At 34.3% G+C, this 26859-nt stretch overlaps 3 protein-coding genes and 2 long non-coding RNA genes across 7 annotated transcripts; 3 read left to right on the forward strand and 2 right to left on the reverse strand.

The window, feature by feature from the left end:
* The first annotated feature begins 5532 nt into the window (after positions 1 to 5532).
* On the forward strand, positions 5533 to 9265 carry LOC125860940 (uncharacterized). Its single transcript, XM_049540997.1, has 4 exons — positions 5533 to 6155; positions 6351 to 6782; positions 7231 to 7537; positions 8902 to 9265. The coding sequence occupies exons 1-4, from the start codon at positions 5721 to 5723 to the stop codon at positions 9039 to 9041; spliced, it is 1314 nt and encodes a 437-aa protein (XP_049396954.1). The 5' UTR covers positions 5533 to 5720; the 3' UTR covers positions 9042 to 9265.
* Positions 9266 to 9998: 733 nt separating this feature from the next.
* On the forward strand, positions 9999 to 23642 carry LOC125860941 (malate synthase, glyoxysomal-like). Of its 3 annotated transcripts, XM_049540999.1 has the most exons (5): positions 10045 to 10111; positions 20973 to 21307; positions 21570 to 21895; positions 21982 to 22312; positions 22779 to 23642. In XM_049540999.1, exons 1-5 carry the CDS (start codon positions 10045 to 10047, stop codon positions 23433 to 23435), a joined length of 1716 nt encoding a protein of 571 aa, XP_049396956.1. In that variant the 3' UTR covers positions 23436 to 23642. The 3 variants fall into 3 exon arrangements, with proteins under 3 accessions (XP_049396957.1, XP_049396956.1, XP_049396955.1); XM_049541000.1 differs by lacking the exons at positions 20973 to 21307; positions 21570 to 21895; positions 21982 to 22312; positions 22779 to 23642 and adding exons at positions 10609 to 10934; positions 11023 to 11353; positions 11635 to 12541 and having other exon boundaries at positions 9999 to 10446; XM_049540998.1 differs by lacking the exon at positions 10045 to 10111 and having other exon boundaries at positions 20833 to 21307.
* On the reverse strand, positions 11773 to 23436 carry LOC125860944 (uncharacterized). Its single transcript, XR_007445901.1, has 3 exons — positions 23235 to 23436; positions 15473 to 15700; positions 11773 to 11862 (listed from the first exon to the last, which is right to left on the reverse strand). It is a non-coding gene; the product is annotated as an uncharacterized LOC125860944 (long non-coding RNA).
* Positions 13657 to 15940, forward strand: LOC125860942 (malate synthase, glyoxysomal). Its single transcript, XM_049541001.1, has 4 exons — positions 13657 to 13995; positions 14186 to 14511; positions 14598 to 14928; positions 15245 to 15940. Exons 1-4 carry the CDS (start codon positions 13657 to 13659, stop codon positions 15899 to 15901), a joined length of 1653 nt encoding a protein of 550 aa, XP_049396958.1. The 3' UTR covers positions 15902 to 15940.
* A 504-nt stretch (positions 23643 to 24146) lies between the features above and the next one.
* Positions 24147 to 26522, reverse strand: LOC125860943 (uncharacterized). Its single transcript, XR_007445900.1, has 2 exons — positions 24453 to 26522; positions 24147 to 24373 (listed from the first exon to the last, which is right to left on the reverse strand). It is a non-coding gene; the product is annotated as an uncharacterized LOC125860943 (long non-coding RNA).
* Between the last annotated feature and the right edge of the window lie 337 nt (positions 26523 to 26859).

The raw sequence follows: 26859 nt of genomic DNA on the forward strand, positions 1-26859 counted from the left end.
GAAGTTTGTCCCAACAAATTAATCATTTATTGCAACAGATGAATCATTTGATGCAACAGATGAATCATTTGATGCACTAAATGACTCATCTGTTGCAATAGATGACTTACCTATTGGATACATGTTATAGTATCAGGCCAAACTGGGACAAATTCAAAAGTTTGTCCAAATATGTAAGTTATGTATTGCAACATATGAGTTACCCGTTGCAATAGATGACTCATCTGTTACAACAATTGACTTACATGTTGAATAAACTTCTGGTTTTGGACATGTATCCAACAAATGAGTCACCAATTGCAATAAGTGGGTCATCTATTGCAATGGATGACCTACTTGTTGCAACAGATCACTGACTTGTTGAGATAATAATTGTGCATATGACTTTTTAACTGTATGTAGTTACTCAACTTCACTATACAATCATTATTAAATGGTTTTAATAAATTCTTTTAGGTACCATTAATGGAAGAATCAATACTAATAGTTGTTGACTGTTATGGTGAATGAATCGAATAGAATAATCTTGTATCTCATTTTTATAATGTAGCGAAAGCGTACAAAGAGTCGAGTTCTATGACCATTTCAATTAAATAAGTGGTATGGTACCCAAGATAGCCGAACATCACGAATCAGTTGGATTTCAGTTGCATTTTGCCCAAGAAATAGGTACAATATTATATATTGAGTATCTTGTTTGATTTTATTATAATTATATATCTTATTAAGTTATTTTTTGTATAGGTAAAATATTATGACGTCAAATATTGCTAAATCCGTGAATGCAATATTTGAAGTTGAAAGATAATTTCCTATATCGTCGCTTTATTTGATGAAATAAATTTGAGATTTGAAAATTATTTCACGAGAGACGTATGGAGTTGGTCAACTCAGGAAACAAACTTGTTTCTTCAATGTGTAAAAATATTGAACCAAGCAGGAAACAAACTTGTCTCCTCCTTATATTGACCCAAGCAAATCGGGAAGAAGGCGAACGAAAAGGAGGCGTGAGGTCGGAGAATCATTTCTAACAAGAAAAAATAAGTGTTTAATATGTAAAAATATCGGCCACAAGAGAACTACGTGCCAGGTTCAAAATGCTCCATAATTATTGTAATAGTGAAATAGCTTTATTGTTTACTTAGTTATGAATCTGATAATTTTAATTCATTTTTGTTGATTATGTATGTTCATATTTATTATATAAAATATATTAGTTATGCTCATCCGATCTGTTGCAATAGATAACCAATTTGTTGAAAATAATCAAAGAAATATGATCAATTATTGCAATAAATATAAAAATTTGTTACAATAGATGTCTAACATGTATTAATTGTTGCAGTAGATGATCCATCCATTGAAAATAATCAAGTATGTATGCCTATATGTTGCAACAGATGAGTCATTTGTTGCAGCGGATGATTCATCTGCTGCAACAGATGAACACTAGTTGCAACATATGAGCATATATGATTGATCATTTTCAATTAATTATATATATTTGATGTGAAATGCTTCTTTAGTGCATGATTTGTGATAAATAAAGTTAATTATATATAATTACATTTGAATTAATAAGTTCAATTATATTTTCAATGCATTATAGAGTAATTAGATGATAAACTAATTGTATTTCTCTTAAATAAAGTGATCAATTGATTAATTTGATATGAAATACTTCATTAATCCATAGTTAGTGATAAAGTTATTTAATTATATTTGTCTTTCAATTTATAAGTTCAATTACAATCTCAATGCATTATAGAATAATTAGATGTTCCACTAATTGTATTTGTCTTAAATAAAGTGATAAATTGATTAATTTGATATGAAATGCTTCATTAATCCATAATTAATGATAAATAAAGTTATTTAATTATAATAACTTTCAATTAATAAGTTCAATTACAATCTCAACGCATTATAGAGTTAATATATGATCAACTAACTGTATTTGTCTTAAATAAAGTGATCAATTGATTAATTTGATATAAAATGCTTCATTAATTCATAATTGGTGATAAATAAAGTTGTTTGATTATAATTACCTTTCAATTAATAAGTTCCATTACAATCTCAATGCATTATAAAGTCATTACTTGATCAACTAACTGTATTTGTCTCATATAAAGAGATCAATTGATTAATTTGATATGAAATGCTTCATTAATCCATAATTAGTGATAAATAAAGTTATTTAATTATAATTACCTTTCAATTAATAAGATCAATTACAATCTTATTGCAATATAAAGTAATTACGTGATCAACTAATTGTATTAGTCTTAAATAAAGTGATCAATTGATTAATTTGATATGAAAGTGATATTTAAAGTTGTTTAATTATAATTACCTTTCAATTAATAAGTTCAATTACAATCTCAATGCATTATAGAGTAAATAAATAATCAACTAACTGTATTTGTCTTAAATAAAATGATCAATTGATTAATTTGATATGAAATGCCTTATTAACTTATAATTAGTGATATATAAAGTTATTTAATTATAATTACCTTTCAATTAATAAAATCAATTAAAATCTCAATGCATTATAGAGTAATCATATGATCAATTAATTGTAACCTATTGCAACAGATTATAACCTGCTGCAACATATGTGTATATTTTTATGATTATTTCCAACATATAAGTCATATGTTGCAACATGTTATAATCCGTTGCAATGAATGTTGATTGTTTTCAATATATATGTCATCTACTGCAACAAGTAATTCATAAACTATTGCAATAGATCATAATTTGTTGCAACATATGAGCATATACAAAATATTGTCATCAACAACAAAATATGATTAAGTGTTCATGAATTACAATTTATATCAGATTCTTCAACTTACACAATAAAATTCATGATAAAATAATTGAACATTTATTAAATATAAAATATTTTCATCAGAAATTACAAAATATGATTAATGTTCATGAAATACAATCCATTTCAGATTCTTCAACTTACAAAATAGAATTCATGATAAAACAACTAAAAATCTATCAAATATAAAATGGTCTTCTTTTCAATTTTTCTCATCTTAATCTTCAATGGAGTGAATGACTCTTTAGAATGGGTGAATCCACCATATATACCACCAACATGTTCACCACCGCTTTGAGCACCAGCATCACAAATATCAACACCAATATTAACATCAATATCAACACCAACATCTGTTGCAACATCATGAGCATCACCAAAAACTGTAGGTGCCTCCCTTTTGATGGCTATTGCTCTAGGCAATTCTCTTTTTATCATATCTATCGTAGGGTCTGATTCCTAGAGTTAAAAAAAAAAGACATTTGCAACTCTTGCTCTATGGGGACAAGTCAGGGATGCACAATCTATAAACAAAAGTAATTTATATTTGAACTAATTCGTAAATTATAATAGAAAAAATACTTATTGTAATATTTACCCATATATTGTATTACCAACAAATGACCCATCTGTTGGAAAAAAGCAAAACAGTAACAAACGATTAATTTTTTTTTTAACAGATGACCCATTTGTTGCAATAGATGGACCAACAAGAGCAAAACAATACCAAACATTGAATTTTCTTCCAACATATTATCCATTTGTTGCAGCAGATGGTCATTTGCTAGAAGTAAGTAAAACATATGGGTCATCTGTTTGAAGAAATCAAAACAGTACCAAACATTAAGTTTTTTTCAAATAGATCATCCATCTCTATTGCAATTGATGGGTCATCTGTTGGTCAAAAGCAAAATAATAGCAAATTCTTATGTTTTCTTCCAACAGACGACCCATCTATTGCAATAGATGACTCATCTATTACAATATATGGTCATATATTGAAAGAAAAGTTAACGAAAGAAAAATAGATGATCAGTTAATTTAAGTAAAGATTATTCTATAGAAGATTTACTATATCATAAGGAGGATTGGAGAGATCAACAGAATCCATTATTGTGTTATTCTTAGCAGACAACCACCTAAGAATCCTTTGTTGAGATAAGATATTGCTTTAAATGCCCAAGCCTAATGGTGTATGCCCAACACTTCATCTGTTTGTGGAATGACTTGTTCAGCGAGTTCCTCTAATGGTGTTTGTACTTTAACTATTCTACTTGATTTATCAAAGATGATTCACTTGTTTTTCTTTTGGAAGTCATTTTATCTACAAATAGAAAAAATGAAAAATGTTAACAATCAATTTGTGCATCATTAGAAAGTTAAATTAGAGGGAGGCAATTGAAAGTGTTTTTTGGTATATTTCGGCAAGCATGCACCTAAAGGCAATCATCACAATCATTTAGTACGAACAAGTTAACACACAAATTTAGGCATGTAGTTATTTATTTATTTAATAAGATCGCGTAAGGATTATGAGCTATCTTCTTTCACTATCTCAAATACAATGACAGTTGGCAAAGGTATTCACCAAAATCCTTTCGAGTGTCAATACCAAAAGTCAATAAAAGAACGAACCAACAAGGTTACCTTACTTGTCTATGATTAACTTTAAAAATAAAATCAAGTGAATCTCAATTATTTAAATTTGTATTCCACATGAATCATAATTAGAGTAAAATATGCACTAAAATAACCACAAAAAATTGGATCAAAACTCCAACAGAAAATTGACCAAAACATACCAAATCAGTTGTAAAAACTGCACCAAAACAGCTTTGAATGGACAAGACAACGGAAACTATATTAGAACGGCACTAACATAGCAAGAACTGAACAAAACTAATATCAAAATAACCACAAAAATTTAACCAAAACTGCATCAAGACAACAGCAAAAAAATGCACAAATTAGCAGCAAAACTGCACTAAATCAGCTATCAAAACTGGAAAAAAATTTACAACAATATCTACACTAAACCAACAGCCAAAACTTACCAAAACTACAGCAATATCTAGACTAAACCAACAACCAAAACTTACCAAAACTGCAGCAAAGCATCTGCTAAAACTACTGCAAGCAACAAATACTATACAAAAGTGATAATAAAAATGTCCAAGATAACATTTTGATAAACTAAAAAGAATGAAATCAATAAATAAAACTTAAACTAAAAAACTCTAATTTTTTAACGGAAAACATCTATCTACAATGATTTGTTCATTCCAGTATTTCTTTTAAAAAAATGAACTAAAAACCCCTAAATTTTTTCACAAAATAAAGCTTTACTCGCAAATCGATGTTCCCTTGGCTGGTTAGAATAAATGAATCGAAAGCTGAAAAGTTAGGCGTCGAAAATTGAAAGTTGTCAGAGAAACTGGTTGAAAGAACGGAGCAATTTCAATTTTTTGAGAAGATCGTCGTCTGCCCAGCCGAGAGAGAGGAGAACGTGTTTGAGAGAGAGGGAGTGAAAAGTTTATTTATTTTGTGTGTGGATTGTTTTGTATTTATAAAAAGATTATAAATTTTTGAAAATATTAATTGAGTCCTCAATTAACTTAATCAATTATTTAAGTGTCTTTGATCTTTATTTGGTCAACATTGTCACAAATAGTTAATTCAAGACCTAGAACACACCTTTCCTTCAATTTACTCAAACATAAGGACCATTTTGGCAATTTACGGAGGAATCCACACTTGTTAGATGTTAGAATGTGACAAGAGAATTGAAAAAGACTGACGAATCCAGAATTTTGTCTACTTCTCAGCAAAAACAATACCCACTGGTTCAAATCTTGCACCGTTTTCAGCAGCTAACTCCGGCATGGCCGCCGCCGAGTGCCGCCCACCGGATCCCGGAGCCGACGACGACAACTCGATTCATGTCTCACTCATTGACGCTATTCAACACTTCACTGATCTAGACGTTTCCTTAAATAAGCTCGAACGCTTTCTGCGAGTTTTGGGTTTCTGTCAGTATTCCATTTTCAGCGCTGCACTATCCTGGCTGGCTTTTGTTGTCTTCTCCATTGTTGTGCCTCTTCTCGTAGTTTACTTTGGTTACTGTTCTAACTGTGAGCTGTATCAGATTAATGACTTTGAGCTTGAAGTTCTTGTATGCCAATCTGTTGCCGCTTTCATATCGCTGTTGTGCATCTCGCACAATCTCCGTAAATATCGCATTAGGAAATTGCTTTTCGTGGATCGTTACCATGGTCAACTGACTCATTTCAGTGAGCTCTATCTAAAGAAGATACGGGTAAGTGTTCAATCTCAGATCAATTGTTTCGCCCTCCATTGAATCCAAGTTCATGTTCATCAGCTACATTATTTGTTTAGCTCGTTCTGTAAAATGACTAAAATCGAAATAGTTATGCTAGTGAAGTCCAATTGGGGATAATTCCAACGCGCAATTACTCCCAATGTCTGATTTTGGGGAACTTGTTGCTTTCAGGTCTTTTATTATTTGGTGGTTTCGTGGATGGCAATTTTCTTTTTGATGAAGATAGCTCGTGAAGTCACTAGAGCTGTGCATATTTATGATGGTTCTATATGGTGGTCAATTGGAATTGTGGTTGCTTCACTTGTATCATGGGCATATTCTACCATTATCTTTATAGTGGGAACTGCTCTGTTTCATCTGGTGGGCAATTTGCAAGTTATACACTTGGAACATTTTGGCGAGCTTTTGGAAATGGATATGGATGTCTCAGTTTACATCAATGAACATATGCGTCTGACTTGTTATGTGTGTAAAATTAGCCACAGGTTTAGGATGTTCCTCCTCCTGGAGTACTTAATAGTCACAGTCAGTCAATGTATAGTTCTATTGCAGACAACATCAAATCAAGGAATTGTCAACTTCGTAAATGCTGGTGATTTTGTGGTAAGCATCAAGTTCTTTCGTTGTCTGTATGCATCTACAGATACTCTAGACTTTTTAGCCTCAGTTTTGTAGATCTTAATGCGTAAAATCCATGTCATGATTGGCTTATCGTTACTCGATTGTACTGTCATTTGGTCGGGTTCCATTGCGATTCTACTTTTGAGTTACTCGACAATTTAGTTTATATGAAGGGCTGAAAAGTGCATTCAGTATCTTTGAGGCTTGTGTATCTTGACCATCAAATCTTGTTCTTGTGTCTTTTCTTTGTGAACTTGAGAAACAAAGTTGTCACATTAGTGGATATGCTCAAACAAAGTATATTTTTTTTTGACACTAGTAACATTTGTATTTAAGTCAGTACTTAGGTAGTACTGAAAAACTGCTCTAACAGAGTATATTAAAGCTGTTATTGACTGATTGTATTGTTTTCATTGAACTTCATATTCAGGTAATATCAATTGTTCAACTGGTTGGACTACTTATATGCCTGAATGCAGCTGCAAAGATATCGCACAGAGCACAAGGCCTGGGATCAGTAGCCAGTAGATGGCATGCACTAGTTACTTGTAATAGCAACGATGCTTCTGTTTCCGAATCTTCATCTGATGGTAGAAATGTTGAAACACCAAAAACAGCGGGGCAGTTATCTTTAAATTATTCAGAAGGTGATTTGGAGTCCGCTGATTGTATGCCTCCACCTGCAAATATACAACTCACTTCTACTATGACGTCATATCACAAGAGACAAGCATTTGGTATGCAAACCAAACTTCTGCTAAACGTTGCACTGCTTATACTTGTATTATGTTCCTATAATTCCCAAATGGCGAGATAATTTTTCTTGCAGCCTTAATGATTTGATTCACTGAAGCACTAATATTTGTATTTCATTTTCAAGCATATAGGATGTCTGTTTGTTCAACAAATAGTAAACTGAAATAGTAAATAGTCCACATTGTTAGAATGGTTGATATACCTACATAGTGCATATGCCAAAGTCTTTTTTGAGATCCTCTCCTTTGTTACCTTCCTGCATTTTTTTGGCTGTGTGAGTTCTCTTGCTGGAATTATTTGCAGATGACAATACAAGGAACAGTGTTAGCGTGCCTAGTTCTTTCACTTATTTCACATGTTTCCTCCCCTGAAATATTTATATCTCTTAGGATACAAACCTGTCCTCTGAAGTGTCTTCAAATACCTATATTGGTCTTAAAAAGACATAACACGGTTTTCTGATCTTTAGTACTTTCTTAAGAAACATCAGCGTAACTGTTAGAGCCCCTACAGTAGAACCACTTTGGCAGTATCTCATCTATAGATGATAGATCTATTAGTGAAGTGTTACTCTGATGCTTTACATCTAATTCTTCGTTGCTTGGGATATCATATTTTCACAGTTTGATTGCTTCTTACTGAAAGTGCATTTTCACTGAACATTTACAAGGTCATGTAATCTTCTGCAACCTTGTAGCAAAGACACTATTTTGCCTAGAACTTGTTCCCTCATTTAGATAAGTTTGCTGAAGTATCTTCTATTGCTTTGGAGTTAAAATCCTGCTGATCATGACCAAAGTCTGGTGAATTGAGGTTTTATACTGCCAGAAATACTAGGAGCTTCTGGACAAACTGCATTTTGTAATAATCTCTATTGTCTTTACTAGTCCAATACAGATTAGTTAGTTATTAGTACTAGTCTCTTGTCAGACAGGTGGGTGAAGCGCTAGGCAAAGGGAGTCATAAGATTAAACATTTCAAGTTTTTAATAGTTGATAATACAAGTGCAGTGGCATAATATTTATGATCTTATAAATGTAATGGGACTGATGATGCATCGCTTGGTTTATAGTCGTGGGACCTCTAGAGAAGTAAATTTGAAGCATGGTGATATGCTATGCACAATACTGGCGATTGTATTTTATGTATCTTATAACAAGTGACGATTTTGATTCATCTTCTTAGGTCACCCAACCTTCCATAACATCCTCATATTTTTTGCTTAATATGCATATCATTCTTGTTATGTTTCCATCATATCTATGCGAACTTCTGCAGTTCAGTCTCTTAACATTCTTTTTCCACACGAACAGCAAATAATGTCTAGTTTGCTTCATCTTTGCAGTGACTTATGTGGAGTCTAACCCTGGTGGTTTTAGCATTTATGGATGGAGGGTTGATCGATTACTCATTAACACGCTTTTCTTCGTTGAGATGACATTGGTTACTTTTCTACTTGGGATGACTCTAACAATAAAAGTTTAGGTGACATATACCAGACTGTAACAACAACAGCTAAATGACACATACAAGCAACTCCAAATGGTACTTCATATGCATTGCAGCTCTCCTTTGGTTTCTCTTCACGGAATAGCTAGAGCCAGTAACCTTTATTTCTTCCTAATGAAAATTAGTTACTCCCCTGATTCCCATACATTTTGGATATCACTTTTCATCATGGTCCAAAAACATGGAGTTATTTTTTTTTTTTTTCTCATAAAACATCAACTATATTCTTGTAAGAGCAATGTTGTACAACCTCTGTAATACAAGTACTAGCTTAAAGAGATTGCCAAGTGTGATGCTGCAGTAGTACTTTTTTGTTATAAAGTTACCTATCTTCTTTTTTGTTTATGGGATCCACATATTACTCAGTTTATGATCCAAGTTGATGGGTTGATGAATCTTATTCTATGAACCTATATTCCTATCGATACAATCTACAGTTCACTGCTAAGAAGCAAGGCACTGTAGTTAATCAGGATCAACCTGGTTAGTCTTATAAATTCCTTGAAGATCTTTCAAAACTTAGTTTCTTTTTAAATTTTGCGTCAAGACAGATAATGCACTTAAATTTTGTATCCGGACAAACAATGTACGTTCAGAGGGAGTAAGATAGAACTGTGCCACTTGTCAAAGAAGGGATTATAATACTTCCAATATACCTAACAAATTGCAACTCCCGAGGCTGGCACAATTACCAAAAAAATCATTATCCTTGTTTTGAACATATCAAGAAGGAAGAAATGAAAAGATCATCTGCAGCATGATCCTTTTATCATCTGACGCACATAACGCCATGGTTTATCTAAATTTAGACCCATAACGATAAGCTTTACACTCATTATAATATACTATACTATTCCATTAAAAAGAAAAATCATAAAAATCAGTAGCTATCCACATATTCTATATTTAACCAATCTATAGCCCTTGTATTGCAGCCAACTGCTACCTGTGTTGAAATTACCAAAAGAAAAGAAGAAAAATGGTTAGCTTTGAGACATTTCTTCCAACCAATAACCCTGTTCAAAGAAAGAACAGTGGAACAATGGGTTATGATGTACCTGAAGGAGTAGACATTAGGGGAAGATATGATCCTGAATTTTCCAAGATTTTAACTAGGGATGCTTTGCAATTTGTAGCTGATTTGCAGAGGGAATTCAGGAACCATATTAAGTATGCTATGGAGTGCAGGAGAGAGGCCAAAATGAGGTATAATAATGGAGGTTTGCCGGGTTTTGATCCGGCAACCAAATATATTAGGGAAGGAGAATGGGTGTGTGCTCCTGTACCAGCGGCAGTGGCTGATCGGAGGGTGGAGATTACTGGACCAGTTGAGAGGAAGATGGTCATCAATGCCCTCAATTCTGGTGCCAAAGTTTTCATGGTACGTTACATGAGTTTAATTTCTATATATCGACAACAGTGTAAAGTAAACTAACTTACCTGCATGTCCTTTCTACTTTGTAGAATATGTCCATTTTTGTTTCTTCTTTCTACATATCAGAGTGATGGAGTTCATAGACTTTACTGATATAATATTCCACAGGCTGACTTTGAAGATGCTCTGTCACCAAGCTGGGAGAATTTAATGAGAGGCCATGTAAATTTGAGGGATGCAGTGAATAGAACAATAACATTCCATGATCAAGCTAGAAACAAAGTATATAAACTGAATGATCAGACAGCCAAGTTGTTTGTGCGCCCAAGAGGGTGGCATTTGCCAGAAGCTCACATCTTCATTGATGGTGAGCCTGCAACAGGTTGCCTTGTCGACTTCGGCCTCTACTTCTTCCACAGCTATGCCAACTTCCGCAAGGCCCAAGGACAAGGATTTGGACCCTTTTTCTATCTTCCCAAGATGGAACATTCTAGGTTAGTGGTCCTCTTATTAGTTGAATTTAAGTAACAATTGAGAATTATATTCCAAGAAACCTTAGCAAATCTTGTTTTGTTTGGACAGGGAAGCTAGAATATGGAACAATGTGTTTGACAGGGCAGAGAAATGGGCTGGAATTGAGAAGGGAAGCATTAGGGCCACTGTCTTGATTGAAACACTTCCAGCAGTGTTTCAGATGAATGAAATCTTGTATGAACTGAGGGACCATTCTGTTGGCCTCAACTGTGGTAGATGGGATTACATTTTCAGCTACGTCAAGACTTTCCAGGGTCATCCCGATCGATTACTCCCTGATAGGGTTCAAGTTGGCATGGGTCAACACTTTATGAGGAGTTACTCTGACTTGCTCATCCATACCTGTCATAAGCGCGGTGTCCATGCTATGGGAGGCATGGTATACCAATATCAACTACTTTTTAATCATTTTATGTTGTTTTAGTTCACCGCATAACTGATTTTATGTTTCTGAGTTGCAGAAAACAATCCGAACTAAGAGCAAATTTTATGAATTAGCTCTTAACTTTACATATTTATATATTAAGACTCTGAACTCAATAAAATGACATAAATGCCAACCATATGGACTAGGGAGCATTAGCATGCATTCGGTTAATTTGTATTCTTTTTGGTACATGATATTTGATGCATAATAGGTTTGTTGTATCCTTGAAACAGGCAGCTCAAATTCCAATCAGAGATGATCCAGCAGCTAACGAGGCAGCATTGGAACTCGTAAGGAAGGATAAGCTGAGAGAAGTGAAGGCAGGGCATGATGGAACATGGGCAGCTCACCCTGGCTTAATTCCAGCCTGCATGGAAGTCTTCACCAACAACATGACAAATGCTCCTAACCAAATCCATTCCATGAAGCGTCAAGATGCATCGGTCCTAATTGAAGAAGACCTACTGCAGAGTCCAAGAGGAGTCCGAACCATGGAGGGCCTCAGGCTGAACACACGAGTGGGAATTCAGTACTTGGCAGCTTGGCTGACAGGGGCTGGTTCTGTTCCACTCTACAACCTCATGGAGGATGCTGCCACAGCTGAGATTAGCCGAGTCCAGAACTGGCAGTGGCTGAAATATGGAGTGGAATTGGATGGAGATGGACTTGGGGTGAAAGTGAACTTAGATTTGTTTGGAAGAGTGGTTGAAGAAGAAATGGCGAGGATTGAGAGAGAAGTTGGAAAGGAGAAATTCAAGAAGGGAATGTATAAGGAGGCCTGCAAACTATTCACAAGGCAATGCACTGCACCAATCTTGGATGATTTTCTGACTCTTGATGCCTATAATAACATTGTCATGTATCATCCTATTGGATCGTCCCGGCTCTAAATTTCGCAGCTTATGCTGTGAGATCAATCAGGTGGCTCTGTATTGTGACTACTGCTATCTTCCCAACAATAATGATAGGAAATGGAACTTTGCCTTTTGAGGAGATGGCTAATTATCCAAAGTCTCTCTTTTTCAGCTGTTCTTTTTAATCAATCTGTCATCAGTATTGTGTCTTTCCCTGTAATAATAAAGATAATTGTTCATTTTTTTTGTGCTACTTTTCTAGTACATGTGAACCTTCTAATTTCGAGGGCCTTTGTCTTCTATATGTGCATAGCATAAGCACATGCCTATATCTTCTGTGATACTTGTGTTAAATTTTCACCGAATTCAGGATACTAGGGACTTAAACGGAAAGAAACTAAGAATAACCTTTGTTAAGTAAAATTTTCATGCGTTCATTGAAACTTAAATTTTCATGCGTTAATTGAATTATTTGAATTTCAGGTATGATAGTAAGCTAAAAAAAGAAAGATAATAGGGGCTTTGGATTTGTTTGAACCACTTTAAAATTTCATGAACCATTTTTTTTTTTTTAAAAAAAAGAAGATTTGTTTGAACCCAAATTTAAATAGTTCCACGCAAGGTCTAGTATGTGGGTAATATTTTTTCATTTAATAAATCATAACTTGATCATGATGTGTTCATGAGATTCATAGAATAATTATGGTTTGAACATATCGATAACTCTTAAACTTATCAATCATTTTATTTAAACATTCAAACTATGACATTGTAAACATTCGAACTATGACATTGTCCTTACAAATATTTTACCGGAACAAAAATACTATATATAAAGTTAACAACGGGGGAGCTCCAAACAGTGCAAATAATGCACATTCAATAGATAATTAATGGCATATTCCCTTCAAATCTCTGCAAATCAAGCTATAAAATTATATAATAAATTCTCTTATTCTTTTTAAGATATTTATAATATTTTACCAACATTTATTTCTTAACATAATTGGATTGACATGTCCCCATTCACATGTTCTCTATATATAGTCTTCACGCTTATTTTCTTACTATAATTGAATAATCAGGGCTAATCTGGAATAATTTAGAATTTTTAGAATAGGGATATTCAGACTTATTTTCTTACTGTAATTGGATTCATGTATATGATTTCCAAACTTCTTTTCATTACTATAATTGAACAATTGGAGACTAATTTAGATGTTTAGAATATGAATGCACCAAAAATAAATAAAAAATGCATTAAGTGAAATTTGATCTCTTGTATGATTATTGTAGAAAGTTAAAAAAATCAGTAGCTATAAATTTCACCAATCTATAGCTCTTGTATTGCAACCTGCTGCAAAGTGTTTGTTGAAATTACAAAGAAAGAACATTGGAATTATGGGTTATGATGTACCTGAAGGAGTGGACATTAGGGGAAGATATGATCCTGAATTTTCCAAGATTTTAACTAGAGATGCTTTGCAATTTGTAACTGATTTGCAGAGGGAATTCAGGAACCATATTAAGTATGCTATGGAGTGCAGGAGAGAGGCCAAAATGAGGTATAATAATGGAGGTTTGCCGGGTTTTGATCCGGCAACCAAATATATTAGGGAAGGAGAATGGGTGTGCGCTCCTGTGCCGCAGGCAGTGGCTGATCGGAGGGTGGAGATTACTGGACCAGTTGAGAGGAAGATGGTCATCAATGCCCTCAATTCTGGTGCCAAAGTTTTCATGGTACGTCACACGAATTTAGTTTATATATATTTACTAACAGTGTAAAAGTAAGCTAACTTACCTGCTATATCGTATTAAAATACTTATAAATGGAACTAACTCGTTATGATGAAAATATGTATGAAAGATAAACATGTCCTTTCACCATACAAATATAATTCATAGACTTTACTGATATAATATTGCACAGGCTGACTTTGAAGATGCACTGTCACCAAGCTGGGAGAATTTAATGAAAGGCCATGTAAATTTGAGGGATGCAGTGAGTAGAACGATAACATTCCATGATCAAGCTAGAAACAAAGTGTATAAACTGAATGATGAAACAGCTAAGTTGTTTGTGCGCCCAAGAGGGTGGCATTTGCCAGAAGCTCACATCTTCATTGATGGTGAGCCTGCCACGGGTTGCCTTGTCGACTTTGGCCTCTACTTTTTCCACAACTATGCCAACTTCCGCAAGGCCCAGGGACAAGGATTTGGACCCTTTTTCTATCTTCCTAAAATGGAACATGCTAGGTTAGTTGTGTTCTTGTTAGTTAATTTGAGTAACTTTGAGAATTATATTCCAAGAGACCTTAGCAATTCTTGTTTTGTTTGGATAGGGAAGCTAGAATATGGAACAATGTGTTTGAGAGGGCAGAGAGATGGGCTGGAATTGAGAAAGGAAGCATTAAGGCCACTGTCCTGATTGAAACACTTCCAGCAGTGTTTCAGATGAACGAAATCTTGTATGAACTGAGGGACCATTCTGTTGGCCTCAACTGTGGTAGATGGGATTACATTTTCAGCTACGTCAAGACTTTCCAGGGTCACCCTGATCGATTGCTCCCTGATAGAGTTCAAGTTGGCATGGCTCAACACTTTATGAGGAGTTACTCCGATTTGCTCATCCACACCTGTCATAAGCGCGGTGTCCATGCAATGGGAGGCATGGTATGCCAATATCAACTCCTTTTTACCATCTTATGTTCTTTTTAGTTCACCACGGCATGTTGATCTGTGAAATTGTGATTACTAACGATGCCAACTTTATATTTCTGAGTTGCAGAAACCAACCCGACCTAAGACAATATTTATGGATTAGCTACTAACTTGACATATTTTTACTACTAAGACTATGAACTCAATAAAATGACATAAATGCCAACTAAATGGACAAGGAAGCATTAGCATGCATCAGGTTAATTTGGAATCATTTTGTTACATGATCAATTTGATGCATAATGGCTTTGTTGTACCCTTGAAACAGGCAGCTCAAATTCCAATCAGAGATGATCCAGCAGCTAACGAGGCAGCATTGGAACTTGTAAGGAAAGATAAGCTGAGAGAAGTGAAGGCAGGGCATGATGGAACATGGGCAGCTCACCCTGGCCTAATTCCAGCCTGCATGGAAGTTTTTACAAACAACATGGTCAATGCTCCCAATCAAATCCATTCCATGAAGCGCCAAGATGCATCCGAACTAATTGAAGAAGACCTGCTGCAGAGTCCAAGAGGGGTTCGAACCATGGAGGGCCTCCGGCTGAACACCCGAGTGGGAATTCAGTACTTGGCAGCTTGGCTGACAGGGGCTGGTTCTGTTCCACTTTACAACCTCATGGAGGATGCTGCAACAGCTGAGATTAGCCGAGTTCAGAATTGGCAGTGGCTGAACTATGGAGTGGAATTGGATGGAGATGGACTTGGGGTGAAAGTGAACTTAGACCTATTTGGAAGAGTGGTTGAAGAAGAAATGGCTAGGATTGAGAGAGAAGTTGGAAAGGAGAAATTCAAGAAGGGAATGTATAAGGAGGCCTGCAAATTATTCACAAGGCAATGCACTGCACCAGTCTTGGATGATTTTCTGACTCTTGATGCCTATAATAACGTTGTCATGTATCATCCTATTGAATCGTCCCGGCTCTAAATTTAGCAGCTTTTGCTGTTAGTTCAATCAAATATCTCTGTATTGTGACTACTGCTATCTTCCCAACAATAATGATAGGAAATGGAATCTTTCTTTTAAGGAGATAGCTAATTATCCAAAGGCTCTCTTATTCAGCTTTGTTTTTCAATCAATATGTCATCAGTATTGTGTCTTTCCCTGTAATAATAAAAACTACTGTTCATTTTTTGTGCTACTTTTCTAGTACATGTGAACCTTGTAATTTCAAGGGCCTTGGTCTTCTCTATGTGTATAGCATAAGAACATGCATATATATCTTCTTTGATACTTGTGTTAAGTTTTTACTGAATTTAGAATACTAGGGGCATTAAACAGAAAGAAACAAAGAACCATCATATTGTCAAGTAATTTGTGCCTGATTAAATTAGATATAATCTACCAGTTTAGAAAAGTATTAGTAGCACATGATGTTAGAAAGATTAATTGCAAAGTAAGAATAGCATTTTTTTTATTGGAATTATTCAAATTTTAAACAACCCTATATATATAAAACTTGGGTGTGATAGTAAATGCATGAATATAAAACAACAAAACCTCAAAATAAAAAAGTAAATAAAGAGGGTCAAATGAAAGAAGACAACAGCACACTTAGATAGATAAGCTTTTGGTCTTTTGTATCAAGCACATATCAAGTACATGTCGATAAGCTTTTCCAATTATATTCTTATAAAGAAAATCATGATATTAATAGCTATCCACATATTATAAAGAAAAAAAGTCCACATATTATAAAAGAAAACTATGAAATCAATAGCTATCCACGTATTAAAAATTGAAGAACCGAACACTTATAATTAGTCGTCTATGATATCTTGTTAATATATGATATATATCGGATTGTTATCATAAAAAACTTACCTCTTATTTGAAGGAAATAATATATTAGACCTCGTATTTTTTAAGAAATGAATCAATCTTTTATGACACGTAAAAGGTACGTCCTTGTATTTGTGTATAGGTCCGGTTTCGTTTCTTGTTTGGTTGTGTTTCTGTCACTCTCCATCACACGTAGATTTGTGAATTTAGTGGACTGGAAATTTCTTCGCAGCTGGCATAATATATTCATGGGCCACATTTGTGGGTACTTATTCTTTGTACACCATGTTCTTCTTCTATATATCTTTAAATCCTCAACAAGAATTATTTATGTTACTACTCCCTCCGTCCCTATTTACTTGTCCATATTTCCTTTTTTGGTTGTCCCTATTTAGTTGTCCATTTTGACAAATCAAGAAAGGACAACAAATTTTTTCCTATTATACCCTTATTTACACTTCTTGAAAATTGTAAAAGTGTATGTTGTTTCCCTCCAATTTATTTCACTTTAATTCAAATAAGTGGTTGTAATTTTGAATGAAAAGTTGTCATAAGGGTAAAATTGTAACTTCACTGTGCTAATCATTGTTGCCTTAATCTGTGTGTCATTTCTAAAGTGAACAACTAAAAAGGGACGGAGGGAGTATAATCGGAGTGTCATGTCCCCTTCCCCAACCAGGGGCGGACCCACAGTGGTTCAAGTGGGTTCAATTGAACCCACTTGATCGAAAAATTTTGTATTTTACATATATAAATTAATTGTAAGTTCGTTCATATAATTAAAATGAACCCACTCTTTACATAATGAATGGCGTGGATCAGTGGTGAATGGGTTCATTTACGTGCCATGAACCCAAGTTCGAACCTCAGTTAAGGCATAACTTTTTGTTCTTTTTTGTTTTTTCTTGATACTTTTCAGTTTTAAAATTAACTAACAAATGTAGACTATTATAGATCTATCATGTGAATTTCTTGATACTTTTCCTTTTTAAAATTAACTAATAAATGTAGACTATTATAGACCTAGACTTCTAGTTCATATAAAATAACAACAGTAATATTCTAAATTTATTAGTTAAGTTTTTTTTTTTATTATTATGTTTGTATTTGTAAAATTGTCAATAATTTAGACAATAAGTTCATAGTTTTAAATATTCTCTCAGATTCATATTATTTTATCATTTTCTTTTTTACATGCATATTAAGAAATCATTAAGAAGAAAATAATTTTACTAATTCACCCCTTAAAAACTTCTTGCGAATTTTACAAATAAATGTGAACACTTTTAAAAAGAATTAATTACAAGGATAATATATGAAAATTTTGATTAATGCTTTATTAATTTAGTAAGGTGGACAACTAATTTTATTAAAATAAACAATTATTATGAAACGGATGAGTAGTACTTAGTTTTATTTTTTGAAGTATACAAAATTATGTATTTATTTTCCTTTTTACTTGGTATACACGAAAGTTAGGAAAGTGCATTTTTATTTATTTATTTATTATTTTACTAATTTTTATTTATTTATGGTTTTCAAAATTGTTATAGTTTTAGTCTTATATATATGAGTAATCAGTAGCTTGTTAAATTGAAAATATGTGGAAAATTTTCTTGTAAGTAGATAAAAATTTAATAGAGTATTATTTTTGTTAGGAATATCATCTCAAAATAACTTGTTAAGAATATAATTAAAAAAACTGATAATTATTATTATTGATTGTTGCCATGATTATTTGTAACTTGAACCCACTTGAACAAAATTCTAGGTCCGCCATTGTCCCCAACCCCACACCCCAAGACTTTATTTTCTTACTTCCTCTGTCCTATTTCATGTGGCATTCTTTAACTTAGCACGATATTTAAGAAAAAAAAAGACATACATATGATCCCCGTTCACATCGTCTTCTGTATATGGTCCCAAACTTATTTTCTTATAATTGGATAATCAAGGCTAATCTAAATTTTTTAGAATATGGATCTTCAGACTTTCTTCTTTGAATTCACGTATTCTTCTATATATGGTTTCCAAAGTTTTTTTTTTTTACTGTAATTTGATTTACGTGTTCTTTTATATATGGTCTCCAGACCTATTTTCTTATTATAATCGGATAACGAGAGAGGAATTAAGAATTTTTAGAATATAAGTGCACCACTAAAAGAAAAAGGAAAAAATGGAAATAATATCTCAAATGATTACTCAACTTTGAATAGTTTACTTAGAAGTTCATTCAACTTTGAGTAGTTTACTTAAAAAGTCACTCAACTTTGTTTTATATAACTCAAAAGTCATTCAACTATTGACATTTCACTTAGAAAGTCACTCAACTATTGATATTTTACTTAGAAAGTCACTCAATTAATTTAAATAATATTTTCATTAATTTTATTGAAATACAATTTTTGTTTTGAACTAATTTTAAAAAATAAATAAACAAATACTCATTTTAATTATTTTATTAAATTTTGTTGAATACAATTTTTTTTAAATTATTTTCTTGAAAAATAGTAAAACATTGCTTTTTGCTATTGTGCGTCTTTTTGATTACTCTTTAATTACTTCTGATCAATTCTAACCTTCTTTTTTTGGATAATTTTCCAGCATGTTTAATTCTTGTAAGACAATTGCTAGAATGGAAAAGCAATTTTTTTCGTCAATTGCTAATGTAAGTTTTTCAAAAAAATTGTAGTTAAATAATTGGAGCGGATCAATAAGATAATTAAAATAGATATCTTATTATTTCTTAAAAGAACAGTGTAAAATAAAAATTAAATTTCAACAAAATTTAATGAATAAATTATTTAACTTTGTTGGATGACTTTCAAAGTGAATATTAATAGTTGAGTGACTTTTGAGTTATAAAACAAAGTTGAGTGACTTTTTAAGTGCATAACTCAAAGTTGAGTGACTTTATAGGTGAATTATTCAAAGTTGAGTGACTATCTGAGATATTAACTCGGAAAAAATGCATCAAGTGGAATTGATTGCTTGTCCTCTGTGTAAATAACTCAATATTCAACCAAATACATCAATTAGCTTTTTTAAAGCATAGGTATTAGATGCAGACACATATTTTATATCAATTTTAGAAAATACATACCTAAAATATCTAATTTTACAAAGAGAAGACAAATTTACGCATCTCATTTTTAATATGTAAATTTGCTACTAATTGGATTCACATGTTCTTCTATATACTCTATGCTCGAAGCACTGGAATGATCTGAATGTATTATCGACTAGCTGCATCCCTCACTGGGATGGACGAATTTACAACTTGTCTCCTTGGATTTGGAAAAGACTTTTGAAAGTTGAAAATGACTCATCCGTGCCTTCAAGGTCTAGCTATGAATATGGTTTAGGAAAAGGTCAGATCGTAAATATCTATTGTGTGTAGTCTTATCTTGTACTATTTTATAAGAGACTATTTCCACAAATTGAATATGTTACCTTCTGATTATATGACAATAACTTTATCAATTACATCAAGCTTTCCTAAGGGACAAAACATTAAAATAAAATAAATAAAGGGGACACAAAAAAAAGATAAGGGACTTTCAACCAATCACATATTGATAAGCTTTGCTGAATATATTATAAGGGGACTCATGAAATCCTTAGCTATCCACATATTATTCTTCTTTTATTGAATCAAAAATAAATAAAAAAAGAAAGAAAATCATGCAATCATTAGCTATCCACATTATTATAAAAAAATAAATAAAAAAAGAAAGAAAATCATGCAATCATTAGCTATCCACATTATTATAAATTTCATTAACTTAAGCTCCCGTTTGATCATAAATTTTGAAATTAAAACTTTTAAAGTTTAGTTTTTTAAATTGTGTTTGGACATGCATTTCAACTGAATTTTTTTAAATTGTGAGGGGAAGTCTCAAAAATCTAAAGACAAATTTGAATGAGTTTTTAATAACTTAAAAATATCTTAACATTAGACTTCAAATTTCATAGCTAAACAGATATTTGAAAATAAATTTTAAATTTACAGTGAAACGCTAGCTAAAGCTCATGTTCCCCCCTATAAATTGCAGCCATCAGCTACCTAGACTGTTCAGAGAGAAAAAAAGAAAGAAAGAAACAAGTACATTAACTATTAGTTGAAATTACCAAAAAGAAGAAAAAATGGCTAGCTTTGAAGAGACATTCACTCAACCCAAAACCACTGTTCCAAAAAAGAGCAGTGGAATTATAGGTTATGATGTACCTGAAGGAGTGGACATTAGGGGAAGATATGATCCTGAATTTTCCAAGATTTTAACTAGGGGTGCTTTGCAATTTGTAGCTAGTTTGCAGAGGGAATTCAGGAATCATATCAAGTATGCTATGGAGTGCAGGAGAGAGGCCAAAATGAGGTACAATAATGGCAGTTTGCCGGGTTTTGATCCAACAACCAAATATATTAGGGAAGAAGAGTGGGTGTGTGCTCCTGTGCCGCAGGCTGTGGCTGATCGGAGGGTGGAGATTACTGGACCAGTCGATAGGAAGATGGTCATCGATGCCCTTAATTCTAGAGCCAAAGTTTTCATGGTATGCCATATCCCCTGTCGCATCTCCCTTCCCAAGTTAATAGTAGAACAAAAGAACTCTCATTTTAATATAACTAAGAAAAACGAAAAAGGCCAGTGTGAACTACATTGAAGGAAATAATTTGAGCAAAAATAATGGTAGCACTAGACTTTTATGCAAGTAATTAACCTTAATTTGGAGTGGGAGCATATCCAGAATAAGTGCATTTTGTTTTTCTTTCTGCATATCATCGTAATGCAGTTCATAATATAATATTCCACAGGCGGACTTTGAAGATGCACTGTCACCAAGCTGGGAGAATCTAATGAGAGGCCATATAAATTTGAGGGATGCAGTCAATAGAACAGTAACATTCCATGATCAAGCCAGAAATAAAGAATATAAACTGAATGATCAGACAGCTAAGTTGTTTGTGCGCCCAAGAGGGTGGCATTTGCCAGAAGCTCACATCTTCATTGATGGTGAGCCTGCCACGGGTTGCCTTGTCGACTTCGGCCTCTACTTTTTCCACAACTATGCCAACTTCCGCAAGGCCCAAGGTCAAGGATCTGGACCCTTTTTCTATCTACCCAAAATGGAACATTCTAGGTTAGTTGTGTTCTTGTTAGTAAATTTATATAGTCTTGGGAATTATATTGCAAGAAAATGTAGCAGTTTTTGTTTTGTTTGATCAGGGAAGCTAGGATATGGAACAATGTGTTTGAGAGGGCAGAGAAATGGGTTAGAATTGAGAAAGGAAGCATTAGGGCTACTGCCCTAATTGAAACACTTCCAGCTGTGTTTCAGATGAATGAAATCTTGTATGAACTGAGGGACCATTCTGTTGGCCTCAATTGTGGTAGATGGGATTACATTTTCAGCTACATCAAGACATTCCAGGGTCACCCTGATCGATTGCTCCCCGATAGGATACAAGTTGGCATGGCTCAACACTTTATGAGGAGTTACTCCGACTTGCTCATCCACACTTGTCATAAGCGTGGCGTCCATGCTATGGGAGGCATGGTATGTCTACATCAATTCAGTTTCTTTTTTTAATTCTATGTTCTTTAAATAATTTTACACAAGCATATTTGTATTATTTTTATTAGGAACTCAAATAAAATGTATAAATTACCAAACATATGGACACGAAAACATTTGCATGCTAGTAGGATGTTATGATATTAAAAAGTACGCACATGATCGTTCCCACATTGGAGCGATGTAGGAGTACAATAGGAAATACTTTAGCGGTTGTTGATATGTATGACAGATCCTAAGCCGATTAGTGTGTTGGCTGCAATATTGTCATCCTTTGATACTTGTGTGATTATCAACCCAACACCAATTTTTTTATTTTTTATTAGTTTTACAATATCTGAAAAAAAAACATCTGGAGTAATTTCCAATTTCTGCACTAGGTTAATTTGGAATCTTCTTGTACATGATCAAATTGATGCATAATAGCTGTGTTGGATCCTTGAAACAGGCAGCTCATATTCCAATTAGAGATGATCCAGCAGCTAATGAGGCAGCATTGGAACTTGTAAGGAAGGATAAGCTAAGAGAAGTGACGGCGGGGCATGATGGGACATGGGTTACTCACCCTGGCCTAGTTCCAGCATGCATGGAAGTCTTCACTAACAACATGGGCAATTCCCCAAACCAAATCCATTCCATGAAGCGTCAAGATGCATCCATTCTAGATGAAGAAGACCTGCTGCAGAGGCCGAGAGGGGTCTGTACCTTGGAGTGCCTTCGGCTGAACACCCGAGTGGGAATTCAGTACTTGGCAGCCTGGATGACTGGGCTTGGTTGTGTCCCTCTTTACAACTTCATGGAGGAAGCTGCCGCAGCTGAGATTAGCAGAGTCCAGAATTGGCAGTGGCTGAAATATGGTGTGGAATTGGATGGGGATGGACTTGGGGTGAAAGTGAACTTAGACCTGTTTGGAAGAGTGGTTGAGGATGAAATGGCTAGGATTGAGAGAGAAGTTGGAAAGGAGAAATTCAAGAAGGGAATGTACAAGGTGGCTTGCAAGTTATTCACAGGGCAATGCACTGCACCAGTTTTGGATGATTTTATGACTCTTGATGCGTACAATAACATTGTCATACATCATCCTATTGGATCATCCCGGCTCTAAATTTTGCAGCTTTTCGTTTCCTATTAATTTGTTGTCCCTGTATTGTTTATTAGTATTGCCATCTTCCCCGGTAATGATGAAAAGAAAGGGAATTTTGCCTTTGAGGGGATTGCTGATTATCCAAAGGCTCTCTAGTTCAGCTTTGGTTTTCAATTTATCTGTTATTTGTATCTATCCATTGTAATAAAGGAAATTGTTCATTTTGTAGTCCTCGTGAATATTTTAGTACGTACCTTGTTCGAACATCTTTCATGTGTTTTGTCTTCTATATGAGCATAACACAGTCCGCTAAAAAAATGCATTTTAACTAGTGCTAACATTGTCTAAATTCAAAATACTATAGGATTTTCAGCTCACAGCCTGATTATGTGTGTGTTACGCGAGATTGAGAACTTCTAAAATTGTTTAAAATCAGTTTATCTGTAAATTCATTGCACAATTCTGGCAACACAAAGGTATATGTATAAAAGAAGGTGCTATTTTCACCCAGCATCCAGTTTCACCATATTATTTAAGTTATATTCATTTTTTTCAAATTATTTAATTGGCTGTCGGTGTTACAAACTTGAGACAAAGCACATACTGCACTTGAGCTCTTGCCAAAGCATTGACAAACATTAAAACAAGGTTTCTAGACAGGTGCATGCAATGGCAGAGACAGGATTTTCAATAGGGAGATTCAAAATATAAAGAAGCAAGCATACGAAGAAGTCAAGAGGATTCAAGATCTGCCATATAATAAAATAATTTTGACCATATATACACTATCTAAGAAAATAACGGCTCACTCGAATAATGGGGTTATTGGGTACAAGTGAACGATATTAAGGAAATAAAGGAAGTAGAAAAGAAAAGAACCTGCTTGAGCTCTTGGCGAGGCAAATTGGACATGGCAAATAACTTGGTGGCATCTCCTCCAGTGAGGCTTTCATCTACATCTGTACCCAATAACCCCATTATTCAAAATTCCTTTGTTCTCTTATTTGAATAACAAATAAAAATGAGAGAATATATTACCTGAATTAGCGAAACTGAACCATTCTTGAGAGATCTTCTGAAGTGAACACTTAAATGCTCAACTACAAGGAATCAATTCCTTTGATTGAATGCTCAAACTAACTATTACAATGGAAAGCTTAAGATCAACAAGGTACTTGAAAGGATAACAAGGAATTGTAACAAAGGATAGAAGGGAAATGAGAAGCGTAGACTCAAAAAGGAGGGTGAGAATAACAGATAGAACGGGAATGAGGAGATACTGACACTCCAACAATATTCGCATAAACCTATTTTGCTCCCACAAGTAGCTATATATCAACTCGGATCCCAAACAGAGCCACTTAATATGGTATTGGTGGGCTGCTTTGTCAATACTGGTACAGACTCATTCATGACAATACCTCCGGCCCTAATAAGAACCTTGTCCTCAAGGTTCGAGTAGTAAAGCCTAAATCAACAACATCATTGTCAGAAGCCCATAACTGAACATAGGTAAAGAACTTCCTCACATTCTATGAATCCGTGATAGACCTTGGGACACTACTTTGGTGTCCAAAGAATCTCCTTAGCAATACCCTACAAAACAATTCCATAGGAAGAGTCTTGTAGCCTGCTACTGCTACAACATTGGCTCCAGTAGGCTCGCAGAGATTTGTAGATGCTTGCATTATTCTGTCACTCTCCTAATGGCCACATGGTAGTATTAACATATGAGAAGGGGCAAAATATTTGATTCTACTTTGTTGTGCTCCCTTACTATTAGGCCATATACACCGTTATGAATGCACTCATGGGTAGTACTAGGGAAGTGAAGTAATATTCATAACCTCGGAAACATTTTCTGCACCAAACTTGCGCATAGCAACTCAAATGCACAGTGAAAAGTAAGCTGAACTCTTTGTATACAATAAATCATTGTTTCACAAGGTACAAAGTGATCAAAATGTGTGTTGACCAACTGCTTTGTTTGTTCCTAACGTCCTTCAAGATCAGTTGTGTGCACTTGAAGAATTCCTGAAGTACCTCCTTTCAGCAAGCAAGCCAAGTAGCCCAAACCAAGTGTCATAGAAGAAGTGAATTTCTCACACGATATAGGAGGAGCCAACTGGCACATGTTGAGTGAAGGCAACATCTTGAGCAAGGAATAATGCCATAATACTGTTAAAAGCAGAGGCATAGCTGGGGAACACCCTACATAAGAGTAAGCAGTAAAAGTAAATCTAAAGGGCCAGCAAGATTGATTGTCGCCACCCACAAATCTGGTCGGGTGAGTTCATATGTTGCGACACCAGTACTAATAAGCTTTCTCCCTGTAAGTTATCTCGACAATTTCACTCAGTTGTAAGTTAATGCTTGAATAAGCTGCACATTTTGTAGCTATCCATGTACCAATATTGTATTTCTTAAGTATTACAATAGCACAAGGAATGAAAGTCGAGGAAGAAGTCTTGTTCTTGAGAGAAACCATCAGAAGAAACTGACAAGCATTGAACATAGCAGAACCCCCACAAATGGAATGAACGGATTTGCATTGCAAATGACTATCAAGAGTATAACGTATCCATGTTGTATTAAGAAGAACAAACTGCATACTCCCTCACAGTTGAATGCTCGTTCATAAACCTCTATCCGTCCAATCCAACAAACAACACATTCCTTGGTATTCTATCCAAAACCGTGTGACAATCAGACAACTGTCCTCTGATACATTGCAATCAGAGTATATCCACACTCAATGTAAGCCTTGCAAGGAATGAGGATATATCACTAATAATTACACCAGCAATTTGATGTTCAATTATCTCACTAATGTAAGATCCCACCCTTTATTCATAGAGTAAGAGCATGCAGATGTGCAAAGTATGCTAGCATGTCTTAAATGACAGGAAATAATAGGAAGTACCTACGACGAGTCTGTACACTGATAGCGGACTGCCTCATGAAAACAAACTCAAAGCACCACATGCATTTCCTACGGGCATCTCTAAGAAGAAAGGTCTCACCATGGCCAACAATTATGACACCACCAGCTTGAGCCCCAAAAGCAAGACTAGCACCAACACATGCACCATTCTCGTCAAATTCCAGCACGTATATGCCGGAACACGATCGAAGAGAATGAACTGAGATAAATGCTTCGAACCAATAACAAGTGGATAAGCCATTTTTCATGCACTCACACATTGCTAGATCCCAAAATCGAATAAAGATGGCTGGTTGAAGAGATATTGAAAATCTCATGGTATAACAGATTTATCATCAGTTACAACAAGCTTCAGATGTCAAAATTGGCATTGTAACTCAAACTCGTTTCGCTGGAGACTTTCATCAAACACCATCTCCTCAATATTTAATGACATTGTAACTCAAACTCATTTCGCTGGAGACTTTCATCAAACACTATCTCCTCAATATTTAATGACAT

The sequence above is a fragment of the Solanum stenotomum genome, chromosome 3 (genome assembly GCF_019186545.1).
Source record: "Solanum stenotomum isolate F172 chromosome 3, ASM1918654v1, whole genome shotgun sequence".
Lineage (NCBI taxonomy): Eukaryota > Viridiplantae > Streptophyta > Magnoliopsida > Solanales > Solanaceae > Solanum > Solanum stenotomum.